This window comes from Salmo salar, chromosome 01 (assembly GCF_965601325.2).
Source record: "Salmo salar chromosome 01, fSalSal1, whole genome shotgun sequence".
Lineage (NCBI taxonomy): Eukaryota > Metazoa > Chordata > Actinopteri > Salmoniformes > Salmonidae > Salmo > Salmo salar.
In genome coordinates this window covers 6035618-6061960 of record NC_138291.1, presented here as the reverse complement: position 1 = coordinate 6061960, position 26343 = coordinate 6035618, and the positions used below count along the sequence as shown (strand labels likewise).

Below are 26343 nucleotides of genomic sequence, written 5' to 3'. Positions count from 1 at the left end.
AACTTTATTTACCACTTGCGCCGAATACAACAAGTGTAGACTTTACCGTGAAATGCTGACTTACAAGCCCTTAACCAACAGTGCAGTTCAAGAAGAAGAAAATATTTACCAAGTAGACTAAAATAAAAAGTAACAATAAAAAGTAACACAATACTATATACGTAACACTTAGTTTCTCCCTATGTTACGGGGTGAAAACCGTTTTCATGGGCACAGAAAATACCCCAAAATGTATGCAATTGCAAAATCTAATGCTTCTAGCCGAAAGAGTCACCTTTCTTTATTTAAACCTACATTGATACTGTCATTAACGTGGTTCATTGATGCTGTCATTAACGTGGTTCATTGATACTGATACATTAACGTGGTTCATTGATGCTGTCATTAACGTGGTTCATTGATGCTGTCATTAACGTGGTTCGTTGATGCTGTCATTAACGTGGTTCATTGATGCTGTCATTAACGTGGTTCATTGATGCTGATACATTAACGTGGTTCGTTGATGCTGTCATTAACGTGGTTCATTGATGCTGTCATTAACGTGGTTCATTGATGCTGATACATTAACGTGGTTCATTGATACTGTCATTAACATGGTTCATTGATGCTGTCATTAACGTGGTTCATTGATGCTGATACATTAACGTGGTTCATTGATGCTGATACATTAACGTGGTTCATTGATGCTGTCATTAACGTGGTTCATTGATGCTGTCATTAACGTGGTTCATTGATGCTGATACATTAACGTGGTTCATTGATGCTGTCATTAACGTGGTTCATTGATGCTGATACATTAACGTGGTTCATTGATGCTGTCATTAACGTGGTTCATTGATGCTGATACATTAACGTGGTTCATTGATGCTGATACATTAACGTGGTTCATTGATGCTGTCATTAACGTGGTTCATTGATGCTGATACATTAACGTTGTTCATTGATGCTGATACATTAACGTGGTTCATTGATGCTGATACATTAACATGGTTCATTGATGCTGATACATTAACGTGGTTCATTGATGCTGTCATTAACATGGTTCATTGATGCTGATACATTAACGTGGTTCATTGATGCTGATACATTAACGTGGTTCATTGATGCTGTCATTAACGTGGTTCATTGATGCTGATACATTAACGTGGTTCATTGATACTGATACATTAACGTGGTTCATTGATGCTGTCATTAACATGGTTCATTGATGCTGTCATTAACGTGGTTCATTGATGCTGTCATTAACGTGGTTCATTGATGCTGATACATTAACGTGGTTCATTGATACTGATACATTAACATGGTTCATTGATGCTGTCATTAACTGGGTGATTTAAATATTGACTGGTTTTCATCAAGCTGCACACTCAAGAAAAAGCTTCAAACTGTAACCAGTGCCTGCAACCTGGTTCAGGTTATCAGTCAACCTACCAGGGTAGTTACAAACAGCACAGGAATTAAATCATCAACATGTATTAATCAAATTTTTTACTAACGCTGCAGATGTGCTTGAAAGCAGTATCCAGATTCATCGGATGAAGTGATCACAATATAACAGCCATATATAGAAAAACCAACGTTCCAAAGGCTGGGCCTAATATAGCGTATAAGAGGTCATACAATAAGTTTTGTAGTAATTCGTATGTTGTTGATGTAAAGGATATTTGTTGGTCCGTGGTGTGTAATGAGGAGCAAACAGACGCTGCACTTGACACATTTATGAAATCGCTTATCCCAGTTACTAATAAGCACGAACCCATTAAGAAAATGACTGTTAAAACTGTGGATTGATGAGGAATTAAAAAAGATATATGGTTGAGAGGGGATGAGGCAAAAGGAACAGAAAATAAGTCTGGCTGCACAACCGAATGGCAAAACGTACTGCAAACGGAGAAATCATGTGACTAAACTGAATAAAAAGAAGAAGAAACTACACTATGAAACCAAGATAAAAGACATAAAGAATGATTAATGACATTTTGGGGAAAGAAGGGAAACTCCGCTCCATCGTTCATTGAATCAGATGGCTCATTCATCACAAAACCCACTGATATTACCAACTACTTTAATGATTTCTTCATTGGCAAGATTAGCAAATGTAGGCATGACATGCCAGCAACAAAACGCTGACACTACACATCCAAGTATATCGGACCAAATTATGAAAGACAAGCGTTGTAACTGAGTGTGGAAGAGGTGAAAACATTATTGTTGTCAATCAACAATGACAAGCCACCGGGGTCTGACAACTTGGATGGAAAATTACTGAGGATAATAGCGGACGATATTGCCACTCCTATTTGCCATTATCTTCAATTTAAGCCCTCTAGAGAGCTTGTGCGCCCTCAGGCCTGGAGGGAAGCGAAAGCCCTCCCGCTACCTAAGAATAGTAAAGCCCCCTTTACTGACGCGAATAGTCGACCAATCAGCCTGTTACCAACCCTTAGAAGAGTTTGGTAAAAAATGGTGTTAGACCAGATACAATGCTGTTTTACTGTAAACAGATAATAGTGTTTATTATGATTTTTGAGTGACTACCTCATCTCTGTACCCCACACATACAATTATCTGTAAGGTCCCTCAGTCGAGCAGTGAATTTCGAACACAGATTCAACCACAAAGACCAGGGAGGTTTTCCAATGCCTCGCAAAGAAGGGCAACTATTGGTAGATGGGTACATTTTTAAAAGCAGACATTGAATATCCCTTTGAGAATGGTGAAGTTATTAATTACACTTTGGATGGTGTATCAATACACCCAGTCACTACAAAGATACAGGAATCCTTCTTAACTCAGTTGCCGTGGAGGAAGGAAACTGCTCAGGGATTTCACCATAAGGCCAATGGTGACTTCAACAACATTGTAGTTACTCCACCATACTAACCTAATTGACTGAGTGAAAAGAAGGAAGCCTGTACAGAATCCAAATATTCCAAAACATTCATTGTTGAGGCCAATGGTGACTTTTTAAAACAGCTACAGAGGTTAATGGCTGTCCAATACAACACATTATTGAGTACCACTCCTATATTTTCAAGCATAGTGGTGGCTGCATCATGTTATGAGTATGCTTGTAATCTTTAAGGACTGTGGAGTTTTTCAGGATAAAAAAGAAATGGAATGGAGCTAAGTACAGGCATAGCACATGGCTGAATAATCAAGGTATAGTAGTGTTTAACATTTTTTTTTAAAAATCATTCATGTTTTGTGTAGATCCATTTTAATCCCACTTTTTAACACAACAAAATGTGAAAGAAGTCAAGGGATGTGAATACTTTCCGAAGACGCTGAACTAGCCCAGAAACATTTTACATTTACATTTTAGTCATTTAGCAGACACTCTAATCCAGAGCGATTTACAGTAGTGAATGCATACATTTAATTTCATTTCATGCATTTTTTTGTTTGTTGTACTGGGCCCCCATGGGAATCAAACCCACAACCCTGGCGTTGCACACACCATGCTGGCGTTGCAAACACCATGCTCTACCAACTGAGCCACAGGGCTCACCAACATAGTGGTGATGTTGACGTGGGGTCTGTGGCATAAAACTGCTAGCCCATTCTTATTTATATTTATAAACTGGTAATGTGGACTTGAAGGAAAACGCTTGGGGCGGTAACCGAAAGGTTACGGGTTCAAATACCGGAGCCGACAAAGTGTAAAAAAAAAGACAATCTGTAACTGTGCCCTTGAGCAAGGCACTTAACCCTCATTGCTTCAGGGGCGCTGTACAATGGCGACCCTGGCCATGACCCCACTCCCTGCGGGTGTCCAAGGGGGATATGCAAGAAACATTTTCATTACGCACTTGTGTGTAACAGGACAAATATAAACAACCCCCAAATTATTATTATTACATGGCAGGCAGCTGTTTAGGCTACAACCAGGCACCATGCCCTCAGTGTTACAGCCTACAACCAGGCACCATGTCCTCAGTGTTACAGCCTACAACCAGGCACCATGCCCTCAGTGTTACAGCCTACAACCAGGCACCATGTCCTCAGTGTTACAGCCTACAACCAGGCACCATGCCCTCAGTGTTACAACCTACAACCAGGTACCATGTCCTCAGTGTTACAGCCTACAACCAGGCACCATGCCCTCAGTGTTACAGCCTACAACCAGGTACCATGTCCTCAGTGTTACAGCCTACAACCAGGCACCATGTCCTCAGTGTTACAGCCTATAACCAGGCACCATGCCCTCAGTGTTACATCCTATAACCAGGCACCAAGTCCTCAGTGTTACAGCCTACAACCAGGCACCATGTCCTCAGTGTTACAGTCTACAACCAGGCACCATGCCCTCAGTGTTACAGCCTACAACCAGGCATCATGTCCTCAGTGTTACAGCCTACAACCAGGCACCATGCCCTCAGTGTTACAGCCTACAACCAGGCATCATGTCCTCAGTGTTACAGCCTACAACCAGGCACCATGCCCTCAGTGTTACAACCTATAACCAGGCACCATGCCCTCAGTGTTACATCCTATAACCAGGCACCATGTCCTCAGTGTTACAGCCTACAACCAGGCACCATGCCCTCAGTGTTACAGCCTACAACCAGGCATCATGTCCTCAGTGTTACAGCCTACAACCAGGCACCATGCCCTCAGTGTTACAGCCTACAACCAGGCACCATGTCCTCAGTGTTACAACCTACAACCAGGCACCATGCCCTCAGTGTTACAACCTACAACCAGGCACCATGCCCTCAGTGTTACAACCTACAACCTACAACCAGGCACCATGCCCTCAGTGTTACAGCCTACAACCAGGCACCATGCCCTCAGTGTTACAGCCTACAACCAGGCACCATGTCCTCAGTGTTACAGCCTACAACCAGGCACCATGCCCTCAGTGTTACAGCCTACAACCTACAACCAGGCACCATGCCCTCAATGTTACAACCTACAACCAGGTACCATGCCCTCAGTGTTACAGCCTACAACCTACAACCAGGCACCATGCCCTCAATGTTACAACCTACAACCAGGTACCATGCCCTCAGTGTTACAGCCTACAACCTACAACCAGGCACCATGCCCTCAGTGTTACAACCTACAACCTACAACCAGGCACCATGCCCTCAGTGTTACAGCCTACAACCAGGCACCATGTCCTCAGTGTTACAACCAGGCACAATGTCCTCAGTGTTACATCCTATAACCAGGCACCATGCCCTCAGTGTTACAACCTACAACCAGGCACCATGTCCTCAGTGTTACAGCCTACAACCAGGCACCATGCCCTCAGTGTTACAACCTACAACCAGGCACCATGCCCTCAGTGTTACAGCCTACAACCAGGCACCATGCCCTCAGTGTTACAGCCTACAACCAGGCACCATGCCCTCAGTGTTACAACCTACAACCAGGCACCATGCCCTCAGTGTTACAGCCTACAACCAGGCACCATGCCTTCAGTGTTACAGCCTACAACCAGGCACCATGCCTTCAGTGTTACAGCCTAGAACCAGGCACCATGCCATCAGTGTTACAGCCTACAACCAGGCACCATGCCCTCAGTGTTACAACCTACAACCAGGCACCATGTCCTCAGTGTTACCGCCTACAACCAGGCACCATGCCCTCAGTGTTACAGCCTACAACCAGGCACCATGTCCTCAGTGTTACAGCCTACAACCAGGCACCATGTCCTCAGTGTTACAGCCTACAACCAGGCACCATGTCCTCAGTGTTACAGCCTACAACCAGGCACCATGTCCTCAGTGTTGCAGCCTACAACCAGGCACCATGTCCTCAGTGTTACATCCTGTTAATAACATGTTACATGCCTCCAAACCTGGCTAACACTTAACTCTCAAAGTGCGCTCCTTGTACTCCATTTCATTGCGAAACACGACAAGAGTGGCAAGGATTGGAATGATGACGCATACAGACTGTATTTCTCTTAACCTGGTAATTTGGGGAAAGTTACTGGAATTTTTCCACCCTAGCAGCCAGGTTTTTTCCCAAGCAGCTAACTTCTCGTATTGGAACGAAGATGTAGTTAAAAGCTAAATGGAACAGTTCTCACATAGAAGGAATAATAATGTATTGTTTATTTTCCCAGGAAAAGTGAGTCCAAACACAGTTGAGGGCATTATTAAATCCCCCTCCAGTTATAACAATTCAGCTCTCGTAAAGAGGACTGCCTGCCGCCCACTTCCCCTTTACCCTCTTTTAGTGTGTGTCCCAAATGGCATCATATTCACTATATAGTGCACTATCTTTTTTATTTTTTTTTAACAAAAGCCCTATTGTGGGACAAAAAGGTATTAGTCTGCCCAGTCTGAGATGTTGGCAGCTTACCCTCTTCTCCTTCTCTAGCCACAACTAGACAGAGTAGAGGGAAGTGAAAGAGGATTTAGTCTTTACCTCAGACACCCTTAGTTAGCATCAAACAACACTAACAAGTCCAGCTTTTTGAACAAGATCTGTGTACTTTAGCCAATTTCTTTTTTTTTTCTTCTTCTTCTCTCTCAGAAAGATCAGTCTGGCATCTCTTCTCTAGCATATCTTTAGACAACTCATTTTTTATTTTTTATTTTTTTTTAATCGATCAAAATATTTGTTTTTCCATTTAAGAGCTGTGGCTTTTGGATGGAAATTGGAGAGTTAGCCTATCACAGTGAATTCACGCAATAAGTCGGATTCAAAAATGTTCACGAGTCAGAGTCTTGTTAAGTAGAGAGTTGAGATAACACTGGAATACTTAGCCTTTTCCATGAAATGATCTCTATCAGAAGAATTGTGGGTTGGGATGACATCCTCTGATTCATGTCTTCTGGGTTATTGGTGTAAACACAGTTGATGATGGCATGATGGGTTAAACAGGTTTACAGGGTTTGACTGTCAATCATCCCATTACCCAACATGATAATATTCCATTATTTAGACAGCTTTCACCATTACTTACAGACTAATAGACTTGATGAAGGTTTGGGTTTCTATGTTTATGGGCGGTTTACAAGGATGTGTTTTGACTATGAGGTTAACAAGGATGTGTTTTGAATGTGAGGTTTACAAGGATGTGTTTTGACTGTGAGGCTTACAAGGATGTGTTTTGACTGAGGTTACAGGGATGTGTTTTGACTGTGAGGCTTACAAGGATGTGTTTTGACTGTGAGGCTTACAGGGATGTGTTTTGACTGTGAGGCTTACAGGGATTTGTTTTGACTGTGAGGCTTACAAGGATGTGTTTTGACTGTGAGGCTTACAAGGATGTGTTTTGACTGTGAGGCTTACAAGGATGTGTTTTGACTGTGAGGTTTACAAGGATGTGTTTTGACTGTGAGGCTTACAAGGATGTGTTTTGACTGTGAGGTTTACAAGGATGTGTTTTGACTGTGAGGTTTACAAGGATGTGTTTTGACTGTGAGGTTCACAAGGATGTGTTTTGACTGTGAGGTTTACAGGGATGTGTTTTGACTGTGAGGTTTACAAGGATGTGTTTTGACTGTGAATTATCTGTTTACTCAAACGTTGTAATATTATAAAGGTAGTTCTAGCAGTGTTGTTCTTTAAGTGTCTGTCTGTCTGCCTGCCTGCCTGCCGGTCTGTCTGCCTGTCTTTTGTGGGGTTCTGTGTGTGCATTAGACCAGTTGTAATTCGTCTCTTATCTTCTATGTGCAGGTTGTGCAGTCTGACTCTGAAGAGGCTGGTGGTCCTGAGGGAGTTGGATAAGGAGCTCATCTCTGTGGTCATCGCTGTCAAGATCCAGGTATGACCATCACGTTCCCCTTCAGAAACACCTCACATGGCTGGAGGGACGACAGGAACACACCCGAATGCAATATCTACACATACTGTACACAATCTAAATGCTGCATTCACACACAGCTTACACATACAGTGCATTCAGAAAGTATTCAGACCCCTGGACTTTTTCCCACATTTTGTTACGTTTTACAGCCTTATTCTAAAATGGATTAAATCGTTTTTTCCCCGCATCAATCTACATACAATACCCCATAATGACAAAGCAAAAATAGGTTTTTGGAAATGTTTTCAAAAAAATAAATAAACAGAAATATGACATTTACGTAAGTATTCAGACCCTTTACTCAGTACTTTGTTGAAGCACCTTTGTCAGCGATTACAGCCTTGAGTCTTCTTGGGTATGACGCTACAAGCTTGGCACACCTGTATTTTGTGAGTTTCTCCCATTCTTCTCTGTAGATCCTCTCAAGCTCTGTCAGGTTAGATGGAGAGCATCGCTGCACAGCTATTTTCAGGTCTCTCCAGAGATGTTTGATGTCTTGTCCCGAAGCCACTCATGCGTTGTCTTGGCTGTGCGCTTAGGGTCGTTGGAATGTGAACCTTCACACCAATCTGAGGTTCTGAGCGCTTTGGAGCAGGTTTTCATCAAGGATCTCTCTGTACTTTGCTCCGTTCATCTTTCCTTCGATCCTGACTAGTCTCCCAGTCCCTGCCGCTGAAAAACAGCCCCCCACCGCATGATGCAGCCACCACCATGCTTCACCGTAGGGATGGTGCTAGGTTTCCTCCAGATGTGACGCTTGGCATTCAGGCCAAAGAGTTCAATCTTGGTTTCATCAGACCAGAGAATCTTTTTTCTCATGGTCTGAGAATCCTTAAGGTGCCTTTTGGCAAACTCCAAGCGGGCTGTCATGCGCCTTTTACTGAGGAGTGGCTTCCGTCTGGCCACTCTACCATAAAGGCCTGATTGGTGGAGTGTTGCAGATGGTTGTTCTTCTGGAAGGTTCTCCCATCTCCATAGAGGAACTCTGGAGCTCTGTCAGAGTGACCATTGGGTTCTTGGTCACCTCCCTGACCAAGGCCCTTCTCCCCTGATTGCTTAGTTTGACCGAGCGGCCAGCTTTAGGAGTCTTGGTGGTTCCAAACTTATTTCCTTTAAGAATGATGGAGGCCACTGTGTTCTTGGGGACCTTCAATTCTGCAGACATTCAACTGTGGGACCTTTATATAGACAGGTGTGTGCCTTTCTGAATTCATCACAAGTGGACTTCAATCAAGTTGTAGAAACATCTCAAGGATGATCAATGGAAACAGGATTCACCTGAGCTCAATTTGGAGTCTCACTGCAAAGGGTCTGAATACTTATGTCAATAAGGTATTTCTGTTTTTTTATTTTCTATACATTTGCAAACATTTCTACAAACATGTTCGTCGCTTTGTCATTATGAGGTATTGTGATGTCATTACGGGGTATTGTAATGTCATTATGAGGTATTGTGATGTCATTATGGGTTTTGTAATGTCATTATGAGGTATTGTGATGTCATTTTTCTTGATCCAAGATGGCGTAGCAGTCAGACGTCTTTGTCCTTCGTCTTGTCGTGTCCCATGTATGTGTATATATATTTACATCTTTTCTTCGCATATGTTTTTATATTTGTTTTTCTAAAAACTCAACCTCAAAACACTCTCTTGCAACCCGCCTCACCAATTTAAAAAAAAAAGGATTATTTACCTCAAATCTGAAATCCACAACAGAAGCTAGCTAGCGGTTAGCCAGTTCAGAACGCCCATCTGCGGCCCGCTAATCGTTAGCTGTCTTATCGGCTGCTATCTGAATAAGTCTATTGGACAATTTTCTTGGGCCACTATAACTATTTTGCCAATTGGACTGGTCCCCCATACCACACGGAACCCCACTAATCTACAGATGGAAACGCACGAGGTGGCTAAAAACAGACCTCCCTCCATCTTCTGCCAGTGAAATAAGCCAATAAACACTAACCAGAACAGCAATGGACAAGGCATAATGACATTAAGGAGAGGCATGCTTAGCCGAGTGATCATAAGGGTCCCGTAAGATTCAGACAGCTAGCCGGGCCATAGGAATCTCACGGGACCCTTATGATCACTTGGCTAAGCATGCCTCTCCTTAATGTCAATATGTCTTGTCCATTGCTGTTCTGGTTAGTGTTTATTGGCTTATTTCACTGAAGAGCCTCTAGCCCTGCTCATTATACCTTATCCAACCTTTCAGTTCCACCACCCACACATGCTATGACATCTTCTGGTTTCAATGATGTTTCTAGAGACAATATCTCTCTCATCATCACTCAATGCCCAGGTTTACCTACACTGTATTCACATCCTACCATACCTTTGTCTGTACATTATACCTTGAAGCCATTTTATCGCCCCCAGAAACCTGCTCCTTTTACTCTCTGTTCCGGACGTCCTAGACGACCAATTCTCATAGCTTTTAGCCGTACCCTTATCCTCCTCCTCCTCTGTCCCTCTGGCGATGCACCTCTCATCACCGCTCATCACCTCTCTCATCACTCCTCTGGCGATGTAGATGTGAATCCAGGCCCTGCAGTGCCTAGCTTCACTCCTATTCCCCAGGCGCTCTCTTTTGATGACTTCTGTAACCGTAATAGCCTTGGTTTCATGCATGTTAACATTAGAATCCTTCTCCCTAAGTTTGTTTTATTCACTGCTTTGGCACACTCTGCCAACCCGGATGTCCTAGCCGTGCCTGAATCCTGGCTTAGGAAGTCCACCAAAAACTCTGAAATCTTCATCCCTAACTTCAACATTTTCAGACAAGATAGAACGGCCAAAGGGGGCGGTGTTGCAATCTACTGCAGAGATAGCCCGCAGAGTTCTGTCCTACTATCCAGGTCTGTACCCAAACAAGTCTCTCACCGTTGCCGCCTGCTATAGACCACCCTCTGCCCCCAGCTGTTCTCTGGACACCATATGTGAACTGATTGCCCCCCATCTATCTTCAGAGCTCGTGCTGCTAGGTGACCTAAACTGGGACATGCTTAACACCCCAGCCATCCTACAATCCAAGCTTGATGCCCTCAATCTCACACAAATTATCAATGAACCTACCAGGTACCACCCCAAAGCCGTAAACACGGGCATCATCATAGATATCATCCTAACCAACGTGCCCTCTAAATACACCTCTGCTGTTTTCAACCAAGATCTCAGCGATCACTGCCTCATTGCCTGCATCCATAATGGGTCAGCGGTCAAACGACCTCCACTCATCACTGTCAAACGCTCCCTGAAACATTTCAGCGAGCAAGCCTTTATAATCGACCTGGCCCGGGTATCCTGGAAGGATATTGACCTCATCCCGTCAGTAGAGGATGCCTGGTTATTTTTTTTAAATGCCTTCCTCACCATCTTAAATAAGCATGCCCCTTTCAAGAAATTTAGAACCAGGAACAGATATAGCCCTTGGTTCTCTCCAGACCTGACTGCCCTTAACCAACACAAAAACATCCTGTGGCGTTCTGCATTAGCATCGAACAGCCCCCGTGATATGCAACTTTTCAGGGAAGTTAGAAACCAATATACACAGGCAGTTAGAAAAGCCAAGGCTAGCTTTTTCAAGCAGAAATTTGCTTCTTGCAACACAAACTCAAAAAAGTTCTGGGACACTGTAAAGTCCATGGAGAATAAGAACACCTCCTCCCAGCTGCCCACTGCACTGAGGAAAGGAAACTCTGTCACCTCCGATAAATCCACTATAATTGAGAATTTCAATAAGCATTTTTCTACGGCTGGCCATGCTTTCCACCTGGCTACCCCTACCGCGGTCAACAGCACTGCACCCCCCACAGCTACTCGCCCAAGCCTTCCCCATTTCTCCTTCTCCCAAATCCAGTCAGCTGATGTTCTCAAAGAGCTGCAAAATCTGGACCCCTTCAAATCAGCCGGGCTAGACAATCTGGACCCTTTCTTTCTAAAATTATCTGCCGAAATTGTTGCAACCCCTATTACTAGCCTGTTCAACCTCTCTTTCATGTCGTCTGAGATTCCAAAAGATTGGGAAGCAGCTGCTGTCATCCCCCTCTTCAAAGGAGGGGATACTCTTGACCCAAACTGCTACAGACCTATATCTATCCTACCCTGCCTTTCTAAGGTCTTCGAAAGCCAAGTCAACAAACAGATTACCGACCATTTCGAATCCCACCGCACCTTCTCTTGCTATGCAATCTGGTTTCAGAGCTGGTCATGGGTGCACCTCAGCCTCGCTCAAGGTCCTAAATGATATCGTAACCGCCATCGATAAGAAACAATACTGTGCTGCCGTATTCATTGACCTGGCCAAGGCCTTCGACTCTGTCAATCACCACATCTTCATCGGCAGACTCAATAGCCTTGGTTTCTCAAATGATTGCCTCGCCTTGTTCACCAACTACTTCTCAGACAGAGTTCAATGTGTCAAATCGGAGGGCCTGCTGTCCGGGCTTCTGGTATTCTCTATGGGGGTGCCACAGGGTTCAATTCTTGGGCCAACTATTTTCTCTGTATACATCAATGATGTCGCTCTTGCTGCTGGTGAGTCTCTGATCCACCTCTACGCAGACAACACCATTCTGTATACTTCTGGCCCTTCTTTGGACACTGTGTTAACAACCCTCCAGACGAGCTTCAATGCCATACAACTCTCCTTCCGTGGCCTCCAACTGCTCTTAAATACAAGTAAGTCTAAATGCATGCTCTTCAACCGATCGCTGCCTGCACCTGCCCGCCCATCCAGCATCACTACTCTGGACGGTTCTGACTTAGAATATGTGGACAACTACAAATACCTAGGTGTCTGGTTAGACTGTAAGCTCTCCTTCCAGACTCACATCAAACATCTCCAATCCAAAGTTAAATCTAGAATTGGCTTCCTATTTCGCAACAAAGCATCCTTCACTCATGCTGCCAAACATACCCTCGTAAAACTGACCATCCTACCGATCCTCGACTTCGGCGATGTCATTTACAAAATAGCCTCCAATACCCTACTCAATAAACTGGATGCAGTCTATCACAGTGCCATCCGTTTTGTCACCAAAGCCCCATATACTACCCACCACTGCGACCTGTACGCTCTCGTTGGCTGGCCTTCGCTTCATACTCGTCGCCAAACCCACTGGCTCCAGGTCATCTAAAAGACCCTGCTAGGTAAAGTCCCCCCTTATCTCAGCTCACTGGTCACCATAGCAGCACCCACCTGTAGCACGCGCTCCAGCAGGTATATCTCTCTGGTCATCCCCAAAGCCAATTCCTCCTTTGGCCGTCTCTCCTTCCAGTTCTCTGCTGCCAATGACTGGAACGAACTACAAAAATCTCGGAAACTGGAAACACTTATCTCCCTCACTAGCTTTAAGCACCAGCTGTCAGAGCAGCTCACAGATCACTGCACCTGTACATAGCCCATCTATAATTTAGCCCAAACAACTACCGCTTCCCCTACTGTATTTATTTATTTTATTTATTTTGCTCCTTTGCACCCCATTATTTCTATTTCTACTTTGCACTTTCTTCCACTGCAAATCTACCATTCCAGTGTTTTACTTGCTATATTGTATTTACTTTGCCACCATGGCCTTTTTTGCCTTTACCTCCCTTATCTCATCTCATTTGCTCACATTGTATATAGACTTATTTTTCTACTGTATTATTGACTGTATGTTTGTTTTACTCCATGTGTAACTCTGTGTTGTTGTATGTTGTCGAACTGCTTTGCTTTATCTTGGCCAGATCGCAATTGTAAATGAGAACTTGTTCTCAACTTGCCTACCTGGTTAAATAAAGGTGAAATAAAAAGAAATAAAAAATTATGGGGTATTGTGATGTCATTATGAGGTTTTGTGATGTCATTAGGTGGTATTGTGATGTTGATTGATGAGGAAATCATTTTATTTAATCCATTTTAGAACAAGGCTGTAATGTAACAAAATGTGGAAAAATTCCAGGGGTTCTGAATACTTTCTGAGTGCGCTGTACTGTATATCCTGTATGTACACTGCATACATGTCACACACATCCTCTCAGACAAATGTTATTCAACCTGGCTGATGTTTTTTCCCCGTGCATCATTTCCCCCCACTTCCTCTACTGGTATCTGCTGGTTGAATATTATAGCTTTGTAGAGCATTGCATAATTTAAAATGCAACCCGAGATAATACCACTCAGATTTTTTTAACATGACTTAAAAACGTAATCCTATGCAACATTAAGCTATTAAAAACAGTTGTGTAGCAGTGAGGTTTGTGCAGTAGGCTATAGGCCCAGTACATGATCTCCGCATATTGTCTTTGCTTGAATTGCTCTGCCAATGCATTGTTGTTTGGAACCATTTAAAAACAAAAACAAAAAACAAAAAAGATATTAAAAAATTTGAGGTAGGCTGTATTTTATTGTATGATCACACCGGTAAGTAGATCAGTTGTTGTATTACTGCAGGCACAGCTGAGTGAGCATTAACATTAAAATATTTTACTGGGCTGTTGGAGCATCTGATGGTCAGTCTCAGCAGTGCTCCTCAACATCCCTCCGCTGACCAAAAAAGGACACCGTCTTCCGGCTGATGGGCGAAACTCGAGTCGCACCGCATTACTTCTGCCTCATGGACAAATTCATGTTTGTTACTCTTATGAAAAGAGAAAGTGAAATATTTAGCGATATTAAAGAAGGGCCAAGCCGCTAATAACAAGGCAAGCCTATATAGGATACACCTTCCTACTCATTTAGTACAGCCGCACTGCTTGTTGTAGCGCTGAGTGGGAAATAGGAAGAACACACATTTTAATGGTTTATAAAAGTGTTGAATATAAAGTATTGACAGTGCTGAGTGAGAATTTAAACATGAACTCACTCATTAAAACAGCAGCTCTTTGCTGTATTCGTTGACAGTCTCTCTGTAGTCGTGGTTTTAAACGTTTAGAAACCCTATCAACTTTACTGTATCTTTCTTTTCCACCTGTTAAGTTACTGCAGACATGATCATCTGAGCCATCCGATTGGCCAGGGGTAGGCCTTATACTGCACTTGATTTGCTGTCAGGGACCGCCGCGAAGGAAGGGTTTTGTGCCTTCAGACACATGCAATGGGTCAAAATGGGAACACTTAGCCTACTCGGCTTGCAGAGCAGACCGTCAACAGCGTGAGACCAATAACAAAACGATAGGAATGCAATGCTTTATCATAGTTTTTAGTTTTTTAACAGAAATGTTTGGTGACTATGAATGCCTTGGAGATCGATCGCGATCGACCAGTTGGTGACTGACCGCTGTTGTAGAGCATTGATTATTTTGTAAAGCATTGCTTCATTTATTTTGTAAAGCATTGCTTCATTTATTTTGTAAAGCATTGCTTCATTTATTTTGTAAAGCATTGCTTATTGCCGTCATGGTATCGCTGTCAAAATCATATCACACTGACTTCTAAATCAATGTTCCACGAAGAACCATGTGGTTGTTTACACCTGCTTTAGTTGAATACACAGATCGCAAGTCACTGTGGATAACGGCGTCTGCTAAACTAAATTATTTTTAATCAGTCCTTCTAAGATTTAGCGATTTCTGCCATCGGAACGTCACAATTTTCCCGCGTTTTATGCGAGGGCTTGTAAATTTGTCTAATGACTGCATGAAACAGTCAAATCCTGGTGGGACTGGATAATGGAAATGAGTACTGGTCTGATGTGATTCCTTTCCCAAGGGTTCCAAGAGGATCCTGAGGTCCCATGAGATAGTGCTGCCCCCTAGTGGCTCAGTGGAGACTGACCTGGCTCTCACCTTCTCACTGCAGGTAAACATTAGGTAGACAGACAGACCTGGCTCTTACCTTCTCACTGCAGGTAAACACTAGACAGACAGACTGACCTGGCTCTCACCTTCTCACTGCAGGTAAACACTAGACAGACAGACTGACCTGGCTCTTACCTTCTCACTGCAGGTAAACACTAGACAGACAGACTGACCTGGCTCTCACCTTCTCACTGCAGGTAAACACTAGGTAGACAGACAGACTGACCTGGTTCTCACCTTCTCACTGCAGGTAAACACTAGATAGACAGACTGACCTGGCTCTCACCTTCTCACTGCAGGTAAACACTAGATAGACAGACTGACCTGGCTCTCACCTTCTCACTGCAGGTAAACACTAGATAGACAGACTGACCTGGCTCTCACCTTCTCACTGCAGGTAAACACTAGACAGACAGACTGACCTGGCTCTTACCTTCTCACTGCAGGTAAACACTAGACAGACAGACTGACCTGGCTCTCACCTTCTCACTGCAGGTAAACACTAGGTAGACAGACAGACTGACCTGGTTCTCACCTTCTCACTGCAGGTAAACACTAGATAGACAGACTGACCTGGCTCTTACCTTCTCACTGCAGGTAAACACTAGATAGACAGACTGACCTGGCTCTCACCTTCTCACTGCAGGTAAACACTAGATAGACAGACTGACCTGGTTCTCACCTTCTCACTGCAGGTAAACACTAGACAGACAGACAGACAGACAGACAGACAGACAGACAGACAGACAGACAGACAGACAGACAGACCTGGCTCTCACCTTCTCACTGCAGGTAAACACTAGACAGACAGACTGACCTGGCTCTTACCTTCTCACTGCAGGTAAACACTAGACAGACAGACAGACAGACAGACAGACAGACAGACAGACAGACTGACCTGGCTCTCACCTTCTCACTGCAGGTAAACACTAGGTAGACAGACTGACCTGGCTCTCACCTTCTCACTGCAGGTAAACACTAGGTAGACAGACTGACCTGGCTCTTACCTTCTCACTGCAGGTAAACACTAGACAGACAGACTGACCTGGCTCTCACCTTCTCACTGCAGGTAAACACTAGATAGACAGACTGACCTGGCTCTCACCTTCTCACTGCAGGTAAACACTAGGTAGACAGACAGACTGACCTGGTTCTCACCTTCTCACTGCAGGTAAACACTAGGTAGACAGACAGACAGATTGACCTGGCTCTCACCTTCTCACTGCAGGTAAACACTAGGTAGACAGACAGACAGACTGACCTGGCTCTCACCTTCTCACTGCAGGTAAACACTAGACAGACAGACTGACCTGGCTCTCACCTTCTCACTGCAGGTAAACACTAGACAGACAGACTGACCTGGCTCTTACCTTCTCACTGCAGGTAAACACTAGACAGACAGATTGACCTGGCTCTCACCTTCTCACTGCAGGTAAACACTAGACAGACAGACTGACCTGGCTCTCACCTTCTCACTGCAGGTAAACACTAGACAGACAGACTGACCTGGCTCTCACCTTCTCACTGCAGGTAAACACTCTAGATAAACTTGTCTGTTGGCTTTTCTGCATATACAGTACCAGTCAGAAGTTTGGACACACCTACTCATTCAAGGGTTTTTCTTTATTTTCACTATTTTCTACATTGTAGAATACTAGTGAAGACATCACAACTATGAAATAACACATATGGAATCATGTAGTAACCCCCAAAAAAGTGTTAAACAAATGTTTTCATATTTTAGATTCTTCAAAGTAGCCACCCTTTATCTTGATGACAGCTTTGCAAACTTTTGGCATTCTCTCAACCAGCTTCAAGAGGAGGTCACCTGGAATGCATTTAAATTAACAGGCGTTCCTTGTTAAAAGTTAATTTGTGGAATTTCTTGCCTTATTGCGTTTGAGCATTTCAGTTGTGATGTGACAAGGTAAGGGGGGTATACAGAAGATAGCCCTATTTGGTAAAAGACCAAGTCCATATTATGGCAAGAACAGCTCAAATAAGTAAAGAGAAATGACAGTCCATAATTACTTTAAGACATGAAGGTCAGTCAATCATGAAAATTTCAAGAACTTTGAAAGTTTCTTCAAGTGCAGTCGTAAAAACCATCAAGCTCTATGATGAAACTGGCTCTCATGAGGACCGCCACAGGAAAGGAAGACCCAGAGTTACCTCTGCTGCAGAGGATATGTTCATTAGAGTTAACCGCAGCTTAGATTGCAGCCCAAATAAATGCTTCACAGAGTTCAAGTAAAAGACACATCTCAACATCAACTGTTCAAGAGAAACCACTTCTAAAGGACACCAATAAGAAGAAGAGACTTGCTTGAGCCAAGAAACATGAGCGATGGACATTAGACCGGTGGAAATCTGTCCTTTTGGTCCAAATTTTAGATTTTTGGTTCCATGTCTTTGTGAGACGCAGAGTAGGTGAACGGATGATCTCCGCATGTGTGGTTCCCACCGTGAAGCATGGAGGAGGAGGTGTGATGGTGCTTTGCTGGTGACACTGTCAGTGTTTTATTTAGAATTCAAGGCACACTTAACCAGCATGGCTAACACAGCATTCTGCAGTGATTCCATCTGGTTTGTGCTTAGTGGGACTATCATTTGTTTTTCAACAGGACAATGACCCAATACACCTCCAGGCTGTGTAAGGGCTATTTGACCAAGAAGGAGAGTGATGGAGTGCTGCATCAGATGACCTGGCCTCCACAATTACCCGACCTCAACCCAATTGAGATGGTTTAGGATGCGTTGGAACCAGAGTGAAGGAAAAGCAGCCAACAAGTGCTCAGCATATGTGGGAACTCCTTCCAGACTGTTGGAAAAGCATTCCTCATGAAGCTGGTTGAGAGAATGCCAAGAGTGTGCAAAGCTGTCATCAAGGCAAAGGGTGGCTACTTTGAAGAATCTCAATTCTAAAAAGAAAATGTATTTGTTTAACACTTTTTTTTTGGTTACTACATGATTCCATATGTGTTATTTCATAGTGTTGATGTCTTCACTATTATTCTACAATGTAGAAAATAGTGAAAATAAAGAAAAACCCTTGAATGAGTAGGTGTGTCCAAACTTTTGTCTGGTACTGTAGGTCAGAGTCAGCTTGGGTTTGAATCTGGCCCACTGCCCTTTGACTCATCCTCATCCTCGTCCACATCCTATCTTCCCTGTCATGCCAACACTGTTCTATACTTTAAGAAAATACCTGGCTAATTCTTCTCTCTATTTTGTTTTGTTTTTCATCCATCCTCAGTACCCTCACTTCCTGAAGAGAGAGGGTAACAAGCTCCAGATCCTGCTGCAGAGGAGGAAGAGATACAAGAACAGGACTATCCTGGGATACAAGACCCTGGCTGTAGGAACCATCGACATGGCTGAGGTAAAAACACAATGAGACAAGACCCTGGCTGAGTTAAAAACACAATGAGACAAGACCCTGGCTGAGGTAGGAACACAATGAGACAAGACCCTGGCTGAGGTAGGAACACAATGAGACGGGACCCTGGCTGTAGGAACCATCGACATGGCTGAGGTAGGAACACAATGAGACAAGACCCTGGCTGAGGTAGGAACCATCGACATGGCTGAGGTAAAAACACAATGAGACAAGACCCTGGCTGAGGTAGGAACACAATGAGACAAGACCCTGGCTGAGGTAGAAACACAATGAGACAAGACCCTGGCTGAGGTAGGAACACAATGAGACAAGACCCTGGCTGAGGTAGGAACACAATGAGACAAGACCCTGGCTGAGGTAGGAACACAATGAGACAAGACCCTGGCTGAGGTAGGAACACAATGAGACGGGACCCTGGCTGAGGTAGGAACACAATGAGACAAGACCCTGGCTGAGGTAGGAACACAATGAGACAAGACCCTGGCTGAGGTAGAAACACAATGAGACAGGACCCTGGCTGAGGTAGGAACACAATGAGACAAGACCCTGGCTGAGGTAGGAACACAATGAGACAAGACCCTGGCTGAGGTAGGAACCATCGACATGGCTGAGGTAAAAACACAATGAGACAAGACCCTGGCTGAGGTAGGAACACAATGAGACAAGACCCTGGCTGAGGTAGGAACACAATGAGACGGGACCCTGGCTGAGGTAGGAACACAATGAGACAAGACCCTGGCTGAGGTAGGAACACAATGAGACAAGACCCTGGCTGAGGTAGAAACACAATGAGACAGGACCCTGGCTGAGGTAAGAACCATCGACATGGCTGAGGTAAAAACACAATGAGACAAGACCCTGGCTGAGGTAGGAACACAATGAGACAGGACCCTGGCTGAGGTAGGAACACAGCTGTATTAGTAGTGCGTAGTCTCTTTGGCATCCATGTTGTTTGTTGTGTGTACTGGGGTGCATTTCTGAATTAATTCTTCTCAGAAGTCTTTCTCTGTCCTCTCCTCATCCCCAGCCATCCTCTGGGGACTGCGTCTGTGTCTGGCCTTCCCGTTCAGTCCCTCTGTAACTACCTCCTAACTCTCAGCTTCACGCCATCTGTCTAAACAAAGCCCCGCAGCTGCGTGAGGCACTAAAATGGCCGCCGCCGGCTCTGTGTGGCTCTAACTTCAAACCATTCTAGACCATCTCTGTTTTTCACCCCAGGTCCCATTGGGGGGGGGGCTGAGAGAGGTGAACTGTTACATTAAGGGAGGGAGGGAGGGAGGGAGGGAGGGAGAGAGAGAGACACAGAGAGAGACACAGAGAGAGACACAGAGAGAGACACAGAGAGAGACACTTAATTGCCTCCACATAATAGTGATAGTTACTCTGTGGTGGTGTGTGTGTGAGCTGAACTACATAGCGACCCAGAACCCCCCACTGTCAAAGAGAAAACACTCTCATTCATATTCTCTCCATCTGTATCTCTTGTATTTGGAAATGTCTTATATGCTTTGGTAGTACAATACTACGAGATGGAGAGAGAGATTTATATGTGCTATTATTATTATTACGACTGAAATAAACTCGATTTCATTATCCTCATTGTATTGGATTTACTGAAATGATCTACCACTGTACTGCTTTGGCAATATCTACTAATTGTATTTCATGCCAATAAAGCAATTTGAGACACACACACACACACACACACACACACACACACACACACACAGACAGAGAGAGAGATACAGAGATACACAGAGAGATACACAGAGAGAGACACAGAGACACAGAGAGAGAGAGACAGTGAGAGAGACAGTGAGAGAGACACAGAGAGAGAGAGAGAGACAGAGAGAGAGAGAGAGAGAGAGACAGAGAGAGAGACAGAGAGAGACACAGAGAGAGAGACAGAGAGAGACACAGAGAGAGAGACACAGAGAGAGACAGAGAGAGAGAGAGAGACAGAGAGAGACAGAGAGAGAGAGAGAGAGACAGAGAGAGACACAGAGAGAGAGAGAGACACAGAGAGAGAGAGAGAGAGAGAGAGAGAGAGAGACACAGAGAGAGAGAGACACAGAGAGAGAGAGACACAGAGAGAGAGAGACACAGAGAGAGAGAGACACAGAGAGAGAGAGACACAGAGAGAGAGAGAGAGACACACAGAGAGAGAGAGAGACACAGAGAGAGAGAGACACAGAGAGAGAGAGACAGAGAGAGAGAGACACACAGAGAGAGAGAGAGAGACACAGAGAGAGAGAGACACAGAGAGAGAGAGACACAGAGAGAGAGAGAGAGACACAGAGAGAGAGAGAGAGACACAGAGAGAGAGAGACACAGAGAGAGAGAGACACACAGAGAGAGACACACAGAGAGAGAGAGAGAGACACAGAGAGAGAGAGAGGGGGGATAGAGAGAGACTCTTCTTCCTGGGGAAGGCCTGCCTGCTCCAAGACGTCTCCACCATGGTTGACCAGTCCACAGTGCCCCCCTCTCCGAGTGCAAAGAACCTTGGCGTGACCCTGGACCCTGTCGCTCCTGCGGGTTCAAGCTCTATCCTCTATACCAGTGGTTCTCATCCTCTATACCAGTGGTTCTCATCCTCTATACCAGTGGTTCTCGTCCTCTATACCAGTGGTTCTCATCCTCTATACCAGTGGTTCTCATCCTCTATACCAGTGGTTCTCATCCTCTATACCAGTGGTTCTCGTCCTCTATACCAGTGGTTCTCGTCCTCTATACCAGTGGTTCTCGTCCTCTATACCAGTGGTTCTCATCCTCTATACCAGTGGTTCTCGTCCTCTATACCAGTCCAGTGGTTCTCATGCTCTATACCAGTGGTTCTCGTCCTCTATACCAGTGGTTCTCATCCTCTATACCAGTGGTTCTCATCCTCTATACCAGTGGTTCTCATCCTCTATACCAGTGGTTCTCATCCTCTATACCAGTGGTTCTCATCCTCTATACCAGTGGTTCTCATCCTCTATACCAGTGGTTCTCGTCCTCTATACCAGTCCAGTGGTTCTCATGCTCTATACCAGTGGTTCTCATGCTCTATACCAGTGGTTCTCGTCCTCTATACCAGTGGTTCTCATCCTCTATACCAGTGGTTCTCATCCTCTATACCAGTGGTTCTCATCCTCTATACCAGTGGTTCTCATCCTCTATACCAGTGGTTCTCATCCTCTATACCAGTGGTTCTCATCCTCTATACCAGTGGTTCTCGTCCTCTATACCAGTGGTTCTCGTCCTCTATACCAGTGGTTCTCGTCCTCTATACCAGTGGTTCTCGTCCTCTATACCAGTGGTTCTCGTCCTCTATACCAGTGGTTCTCGTCCTCTATACCAGTGGTTCTCATCCTCTATACCAGTGGTTCTCATCCTCTATAGCAGTCCAGTGGTTCTCATCCTCTATACCAGTGGTTCTCATCCTCTATACCAGTCCAGTGGTGCTCATCCTCTATACCAGTGGTTCTCATCCTCTATACCAGTGGTTCTCATCCTCTATACCATTGGTTCTCATCCTCTGCACCCGTGGTTCTCATCCTCTATACCAGTCCAGTGGTTCTCATCCTCTATACCAGTCCAGTGGTTCTCATCCTCTATACCAGTGGTTCTCATCCTCTACACCAGTGGTTCTCATCCTCTATACCAGTGGTTCTCATCCTCCATACCAGTGGTTCTCATCCGCTATACCAGTGGTTCTCATCCTCTATACCAGTCCAGTGGTTCTCATCCTCTATACCAGTCCAGTGGTTCTCATCCTCTATACCAGTGGTTCTCATCCTATACACCAGTGGTTCTCATCCTCTACACCAGTGGTTCTCATCCTCTATACCAGTGGTTCTCATCCTCTATACCAGTGGTTCTCATCCTCTATACCAGTGGCTCTCATCCTCTATACCAGTCCAGTGGTTCTCATCCTCTATACCAGTGGTTCTCATCCTCTATACCAGTGGTTCTCATCCTCTATACCAGTCCAGTGGTTCTCATCCTCTATACCAGTGGTTCTCATCCTCTATACCAGTGGTTCTCATCCTCTATACCAGTGGTTCTCATCCTCTATACCAGTCCAGTGGTTCTCATCCTCTATACCAGTCCAGTGGTTCTCATCCTCTATACCAGTGGTCTCATCCTCTACACCAGTGGTTCTCATCCTTTATACCAGTCCAGTGGTTCTCATCCTCTATACCAGTCCAGTGGTTCTCATCCTCTATACCAGTGGTTCTCATCCTCTATACCAGTCCAGTGGTTCTCATCCTCTACACCAGTCCAGTGGTTCTCATCCTCTTTCGCTTACTGTACCACCGATTTGAATTTTGCTCTGTCCGGAGTACCCCTGAAGTACCCCCTCGTGTACATTTTACCAGTAGGCTTATAGTCTCATGAGTCTTCTCAAGTACCCCTTGTGGATAGACCAGGTACCCCCAAGGGTCCTAGTACCCCTGGTTGGGAACCACTGCTCTACAACATCCGTAGAGTACCACCTTTTCTGACACAGGAAGTGGCGCAGGTCCTTAACCAGGAACTTGTCCTCTCCCGTCTGGACTACTGCAACTCTCTGTTGGCTGGGCTCCCTGCTTGTGCCATCAAACCCCCTGCAATTTATCCAGAACGCTGCAGTCCGTCTGGTGTTCAATCTTTCCAAGTTATCTCATGTCACCCCCCCTGCCCGCTCCTCCGCACACTCCACTGGCTTCCAGTCAAAGCTTGCCTACCCCCCCCCCCCCCCCACCCACTTTCAGGCTATGCTCAAACCCTACTGCTCGTTTCTGCTGACAGAGAGAGGGAGAGAGAGACGGAGGGAGGGAGAGAGAGACGGAGGGAGGGAGAGAGATACGGAGGGAGGGAGGGAGAGACGGAGGGAGGGAGGGAGAGAGACGGAGGGAGGGAGGGAGGGAGGGAGAGAGACGGAGGGAGGGAGGGAGGGAGAGAGAGAGAGAGACGGAGGGAGGGAGAGGGACGGGGAGGGAGAGAGAGACGGAGAGAGAGAGAGACGGAGGGAGCGAGAGAGAGACGGAGGGAGGGAGCGAGAGAGAGACGGAGGGAGGGAGGGAGAGAGAGACGGAGGGAGGGAGGGAGGGAGAGAGAGAGAGACGGAGGGAGAGAGAGAGAGACGGAGGGAGGGAGGGAGAGAGAGACGGAGGGAGGGAGGGAGAGAGAGAGAGACGGAGGGAGGGAGGGAGAGAGAGACAGGGAGGGAGAGAGAGACGGAGGGAGAGAGAGACACAGGCCGACAGACAGATTTAGAAACACATGCCAGAAAAATCTCCTTTTGGTCTTGTCCCCCCCCCCCTCCCACCAGGTGATGCAGCACCCTACAGAGGGGGGCCAGGTTCTGTCTCTGTGCAGTAACCAGAAGGAGATGCTGGGTAAAGTAGCTGAGATCTGGATCTTCTCACTGTCCAGTCAGCCGATAGACCACGAAGAGGCCGCTCTGCAGGGCGGAACCAAGATCAAATGTTCAGGTACGCTGTTACACAACATGGTGGTTCTACTGAGGTATGCTGCTACACAACATGGTGGTTCTACTGAGGTATTCAGGTACGCTGTTACACAACATGGTGGTTCTACTGAGGTATGCTGCTACACAACATGGTGGTTCTACTGAGGTATTCAGGTACGCTGTTACACAACATGGTGGTTCTACTGAGGTATGCTGTTACACAACATGGTGGTTCTACTGAGGTATTCAGGTACGCTGTTACACAACATGGTGGTTCTACTGAGGTATGCTGTTACACAACATGGTGGTTCTACTGAGGTACGCTGTTACACAACATGGTGGTTCTACTGAGGTATGCTGTTACACAACATGGTGGTTCTACTGAGGTATTCAGGTACGCTGTTACACAACATGGTGGTTCTACTGAGGTACGCTGTTACACAACATGGTGGTTCTACTGAGGTATTCAGGTACGCTGTTACACAACATGGTGGTTCTACTGAGGTATTCAGGTACGCTGTTACACAACATGGTGGTTCTACTGAGGTACGCTGTTACACAACATGGTGGTTCTACTGAGGTATACAGGTACGCTGTTACACAACATGGTGGTTCTACTGAGGTATGCTGTTACACAACATGGTGGTTCTACTGAGGTATTCAGGTACACTGTTACACAACATGGTGGTTCTACTGAGGTACGCTGTTACACAACATAGTGGTTCTACTGAGGTATTCAGGTACGCTGTTACACAACATGGTGGTTCTACTGAGGTATACAGGTACGCTGTTACACAACATGGTGGTTCTACTGAGGTATTCAGGTACGCTGTTACACAACATGGTGGTTCTACTGAGGTACGCTGTTACACAACATGGTGGTTCTACTGAGGTACGCTATTACACAACATGGTGGTTCTACTGAGGTATTCAGGTACGCTGTTACACAACATGGTGGTTCTACTGAGGTATTCAGGTACGCTGTTACACAACATGGTGGTTCTACTGAGGTATTCAGGTACGCTGTTACACAACATGGTGGTTCTACTGAGGTACGCTGTTACACAACATGGTGGTTCTACTGAGGTATTCAGGTACGCTGTTACACAACATGGTGGTTCTACTGAGGTATTCAGGTACGCTGTTACACAACATGGTGGTTCTACTGAGGTATTCAGGTATGCTGTTACACAACATGGTGGTTCTACTGAGGTACGCTGTTACACAACATGGTGGTTCTACTGAGGTATTCAGGTACGCTGTTACACAACATGGTGGTTCTACTGGGGTATTCAGGTACGCTGTTACACAACATGGTGGTTCTACTGAGGTACGCTGTTACACAACATGGTGGTTCTACTGAGGTATTCAGGTACGCTGTTACACAACATGGTGGCTCTACTGAGGTATTCAGGTACGCTGTTACACAACATGGTGGTTCTACTGAGGTATGCTGTTACACAACATGGTGGTTCTACTGAGGTACGCTGTTACACAACATGGTGGTTCTACTGAGGTATGCTGTTACACAACATGGTGGTTCTACTGAGGTATTCAGGTACGCTGTTACACAACATGGTGGTTCTACTGAGGTATGCTGTTACACAACATGGTGGTTCTACTGAGGTACGCTGTTACACAACATGGTGGTTCTACTGAGGTATGCTGTTACACAACATGGTGGTTCTACTGAGGTATTCAGGTACGCTGTTACACAACATGGTGGTTCTACTGAGGTACGCTGTTACACAACATGGTGGTTCTACTGAGGTATTCAGGTACGCTGTTACACAACATGGTGGTTCTACTGAGGTATTCAGGTACGCTGTTACACAACATGGTGGTTCTACTGAGGTACGCTGTTACACAACATGGTGGTTCTACTGAGGTATACAGGTACGCTGTTACACAACATGGTGGTTCTACTGAGGTATGCTGTTACACAACATGG

The 26343-nt window shown here is 45.2% G+C and overlaps 1 protein-coding gene across 3 annotated transcripts in view; it reads left to right on the top strand.

The window, feature by feature from the left end:
* pacs2 (phosphofurin acidic cluster sorting protein 2) overlaps nt 1-26343 on the top strand; it is a 176485-nt gene that overhangs the window by 107085 nt on the left and 43057 nt on the right. For all 3 annotated transcript variants that reach the window (XM_082960063.1, XM_082960051.1, XM_082960094.1), the window contains exons 2-5: nt 7642-7729; nt 15464-15553; nt 18809-18934; nt 24252-24414. In XM_082960063.1, coding sequence (XP_082816189.1) covers nt 7642-7729; nt 15464-15553; nt 18809-18934; nt 24252-24414 — 467 coding nt within the window. The remainder of the gene's footprint in view (nt 1-7641; nt 7730-15463; nt 15554-18808; nt 18935-24251; nt 24415-26343) is intronic.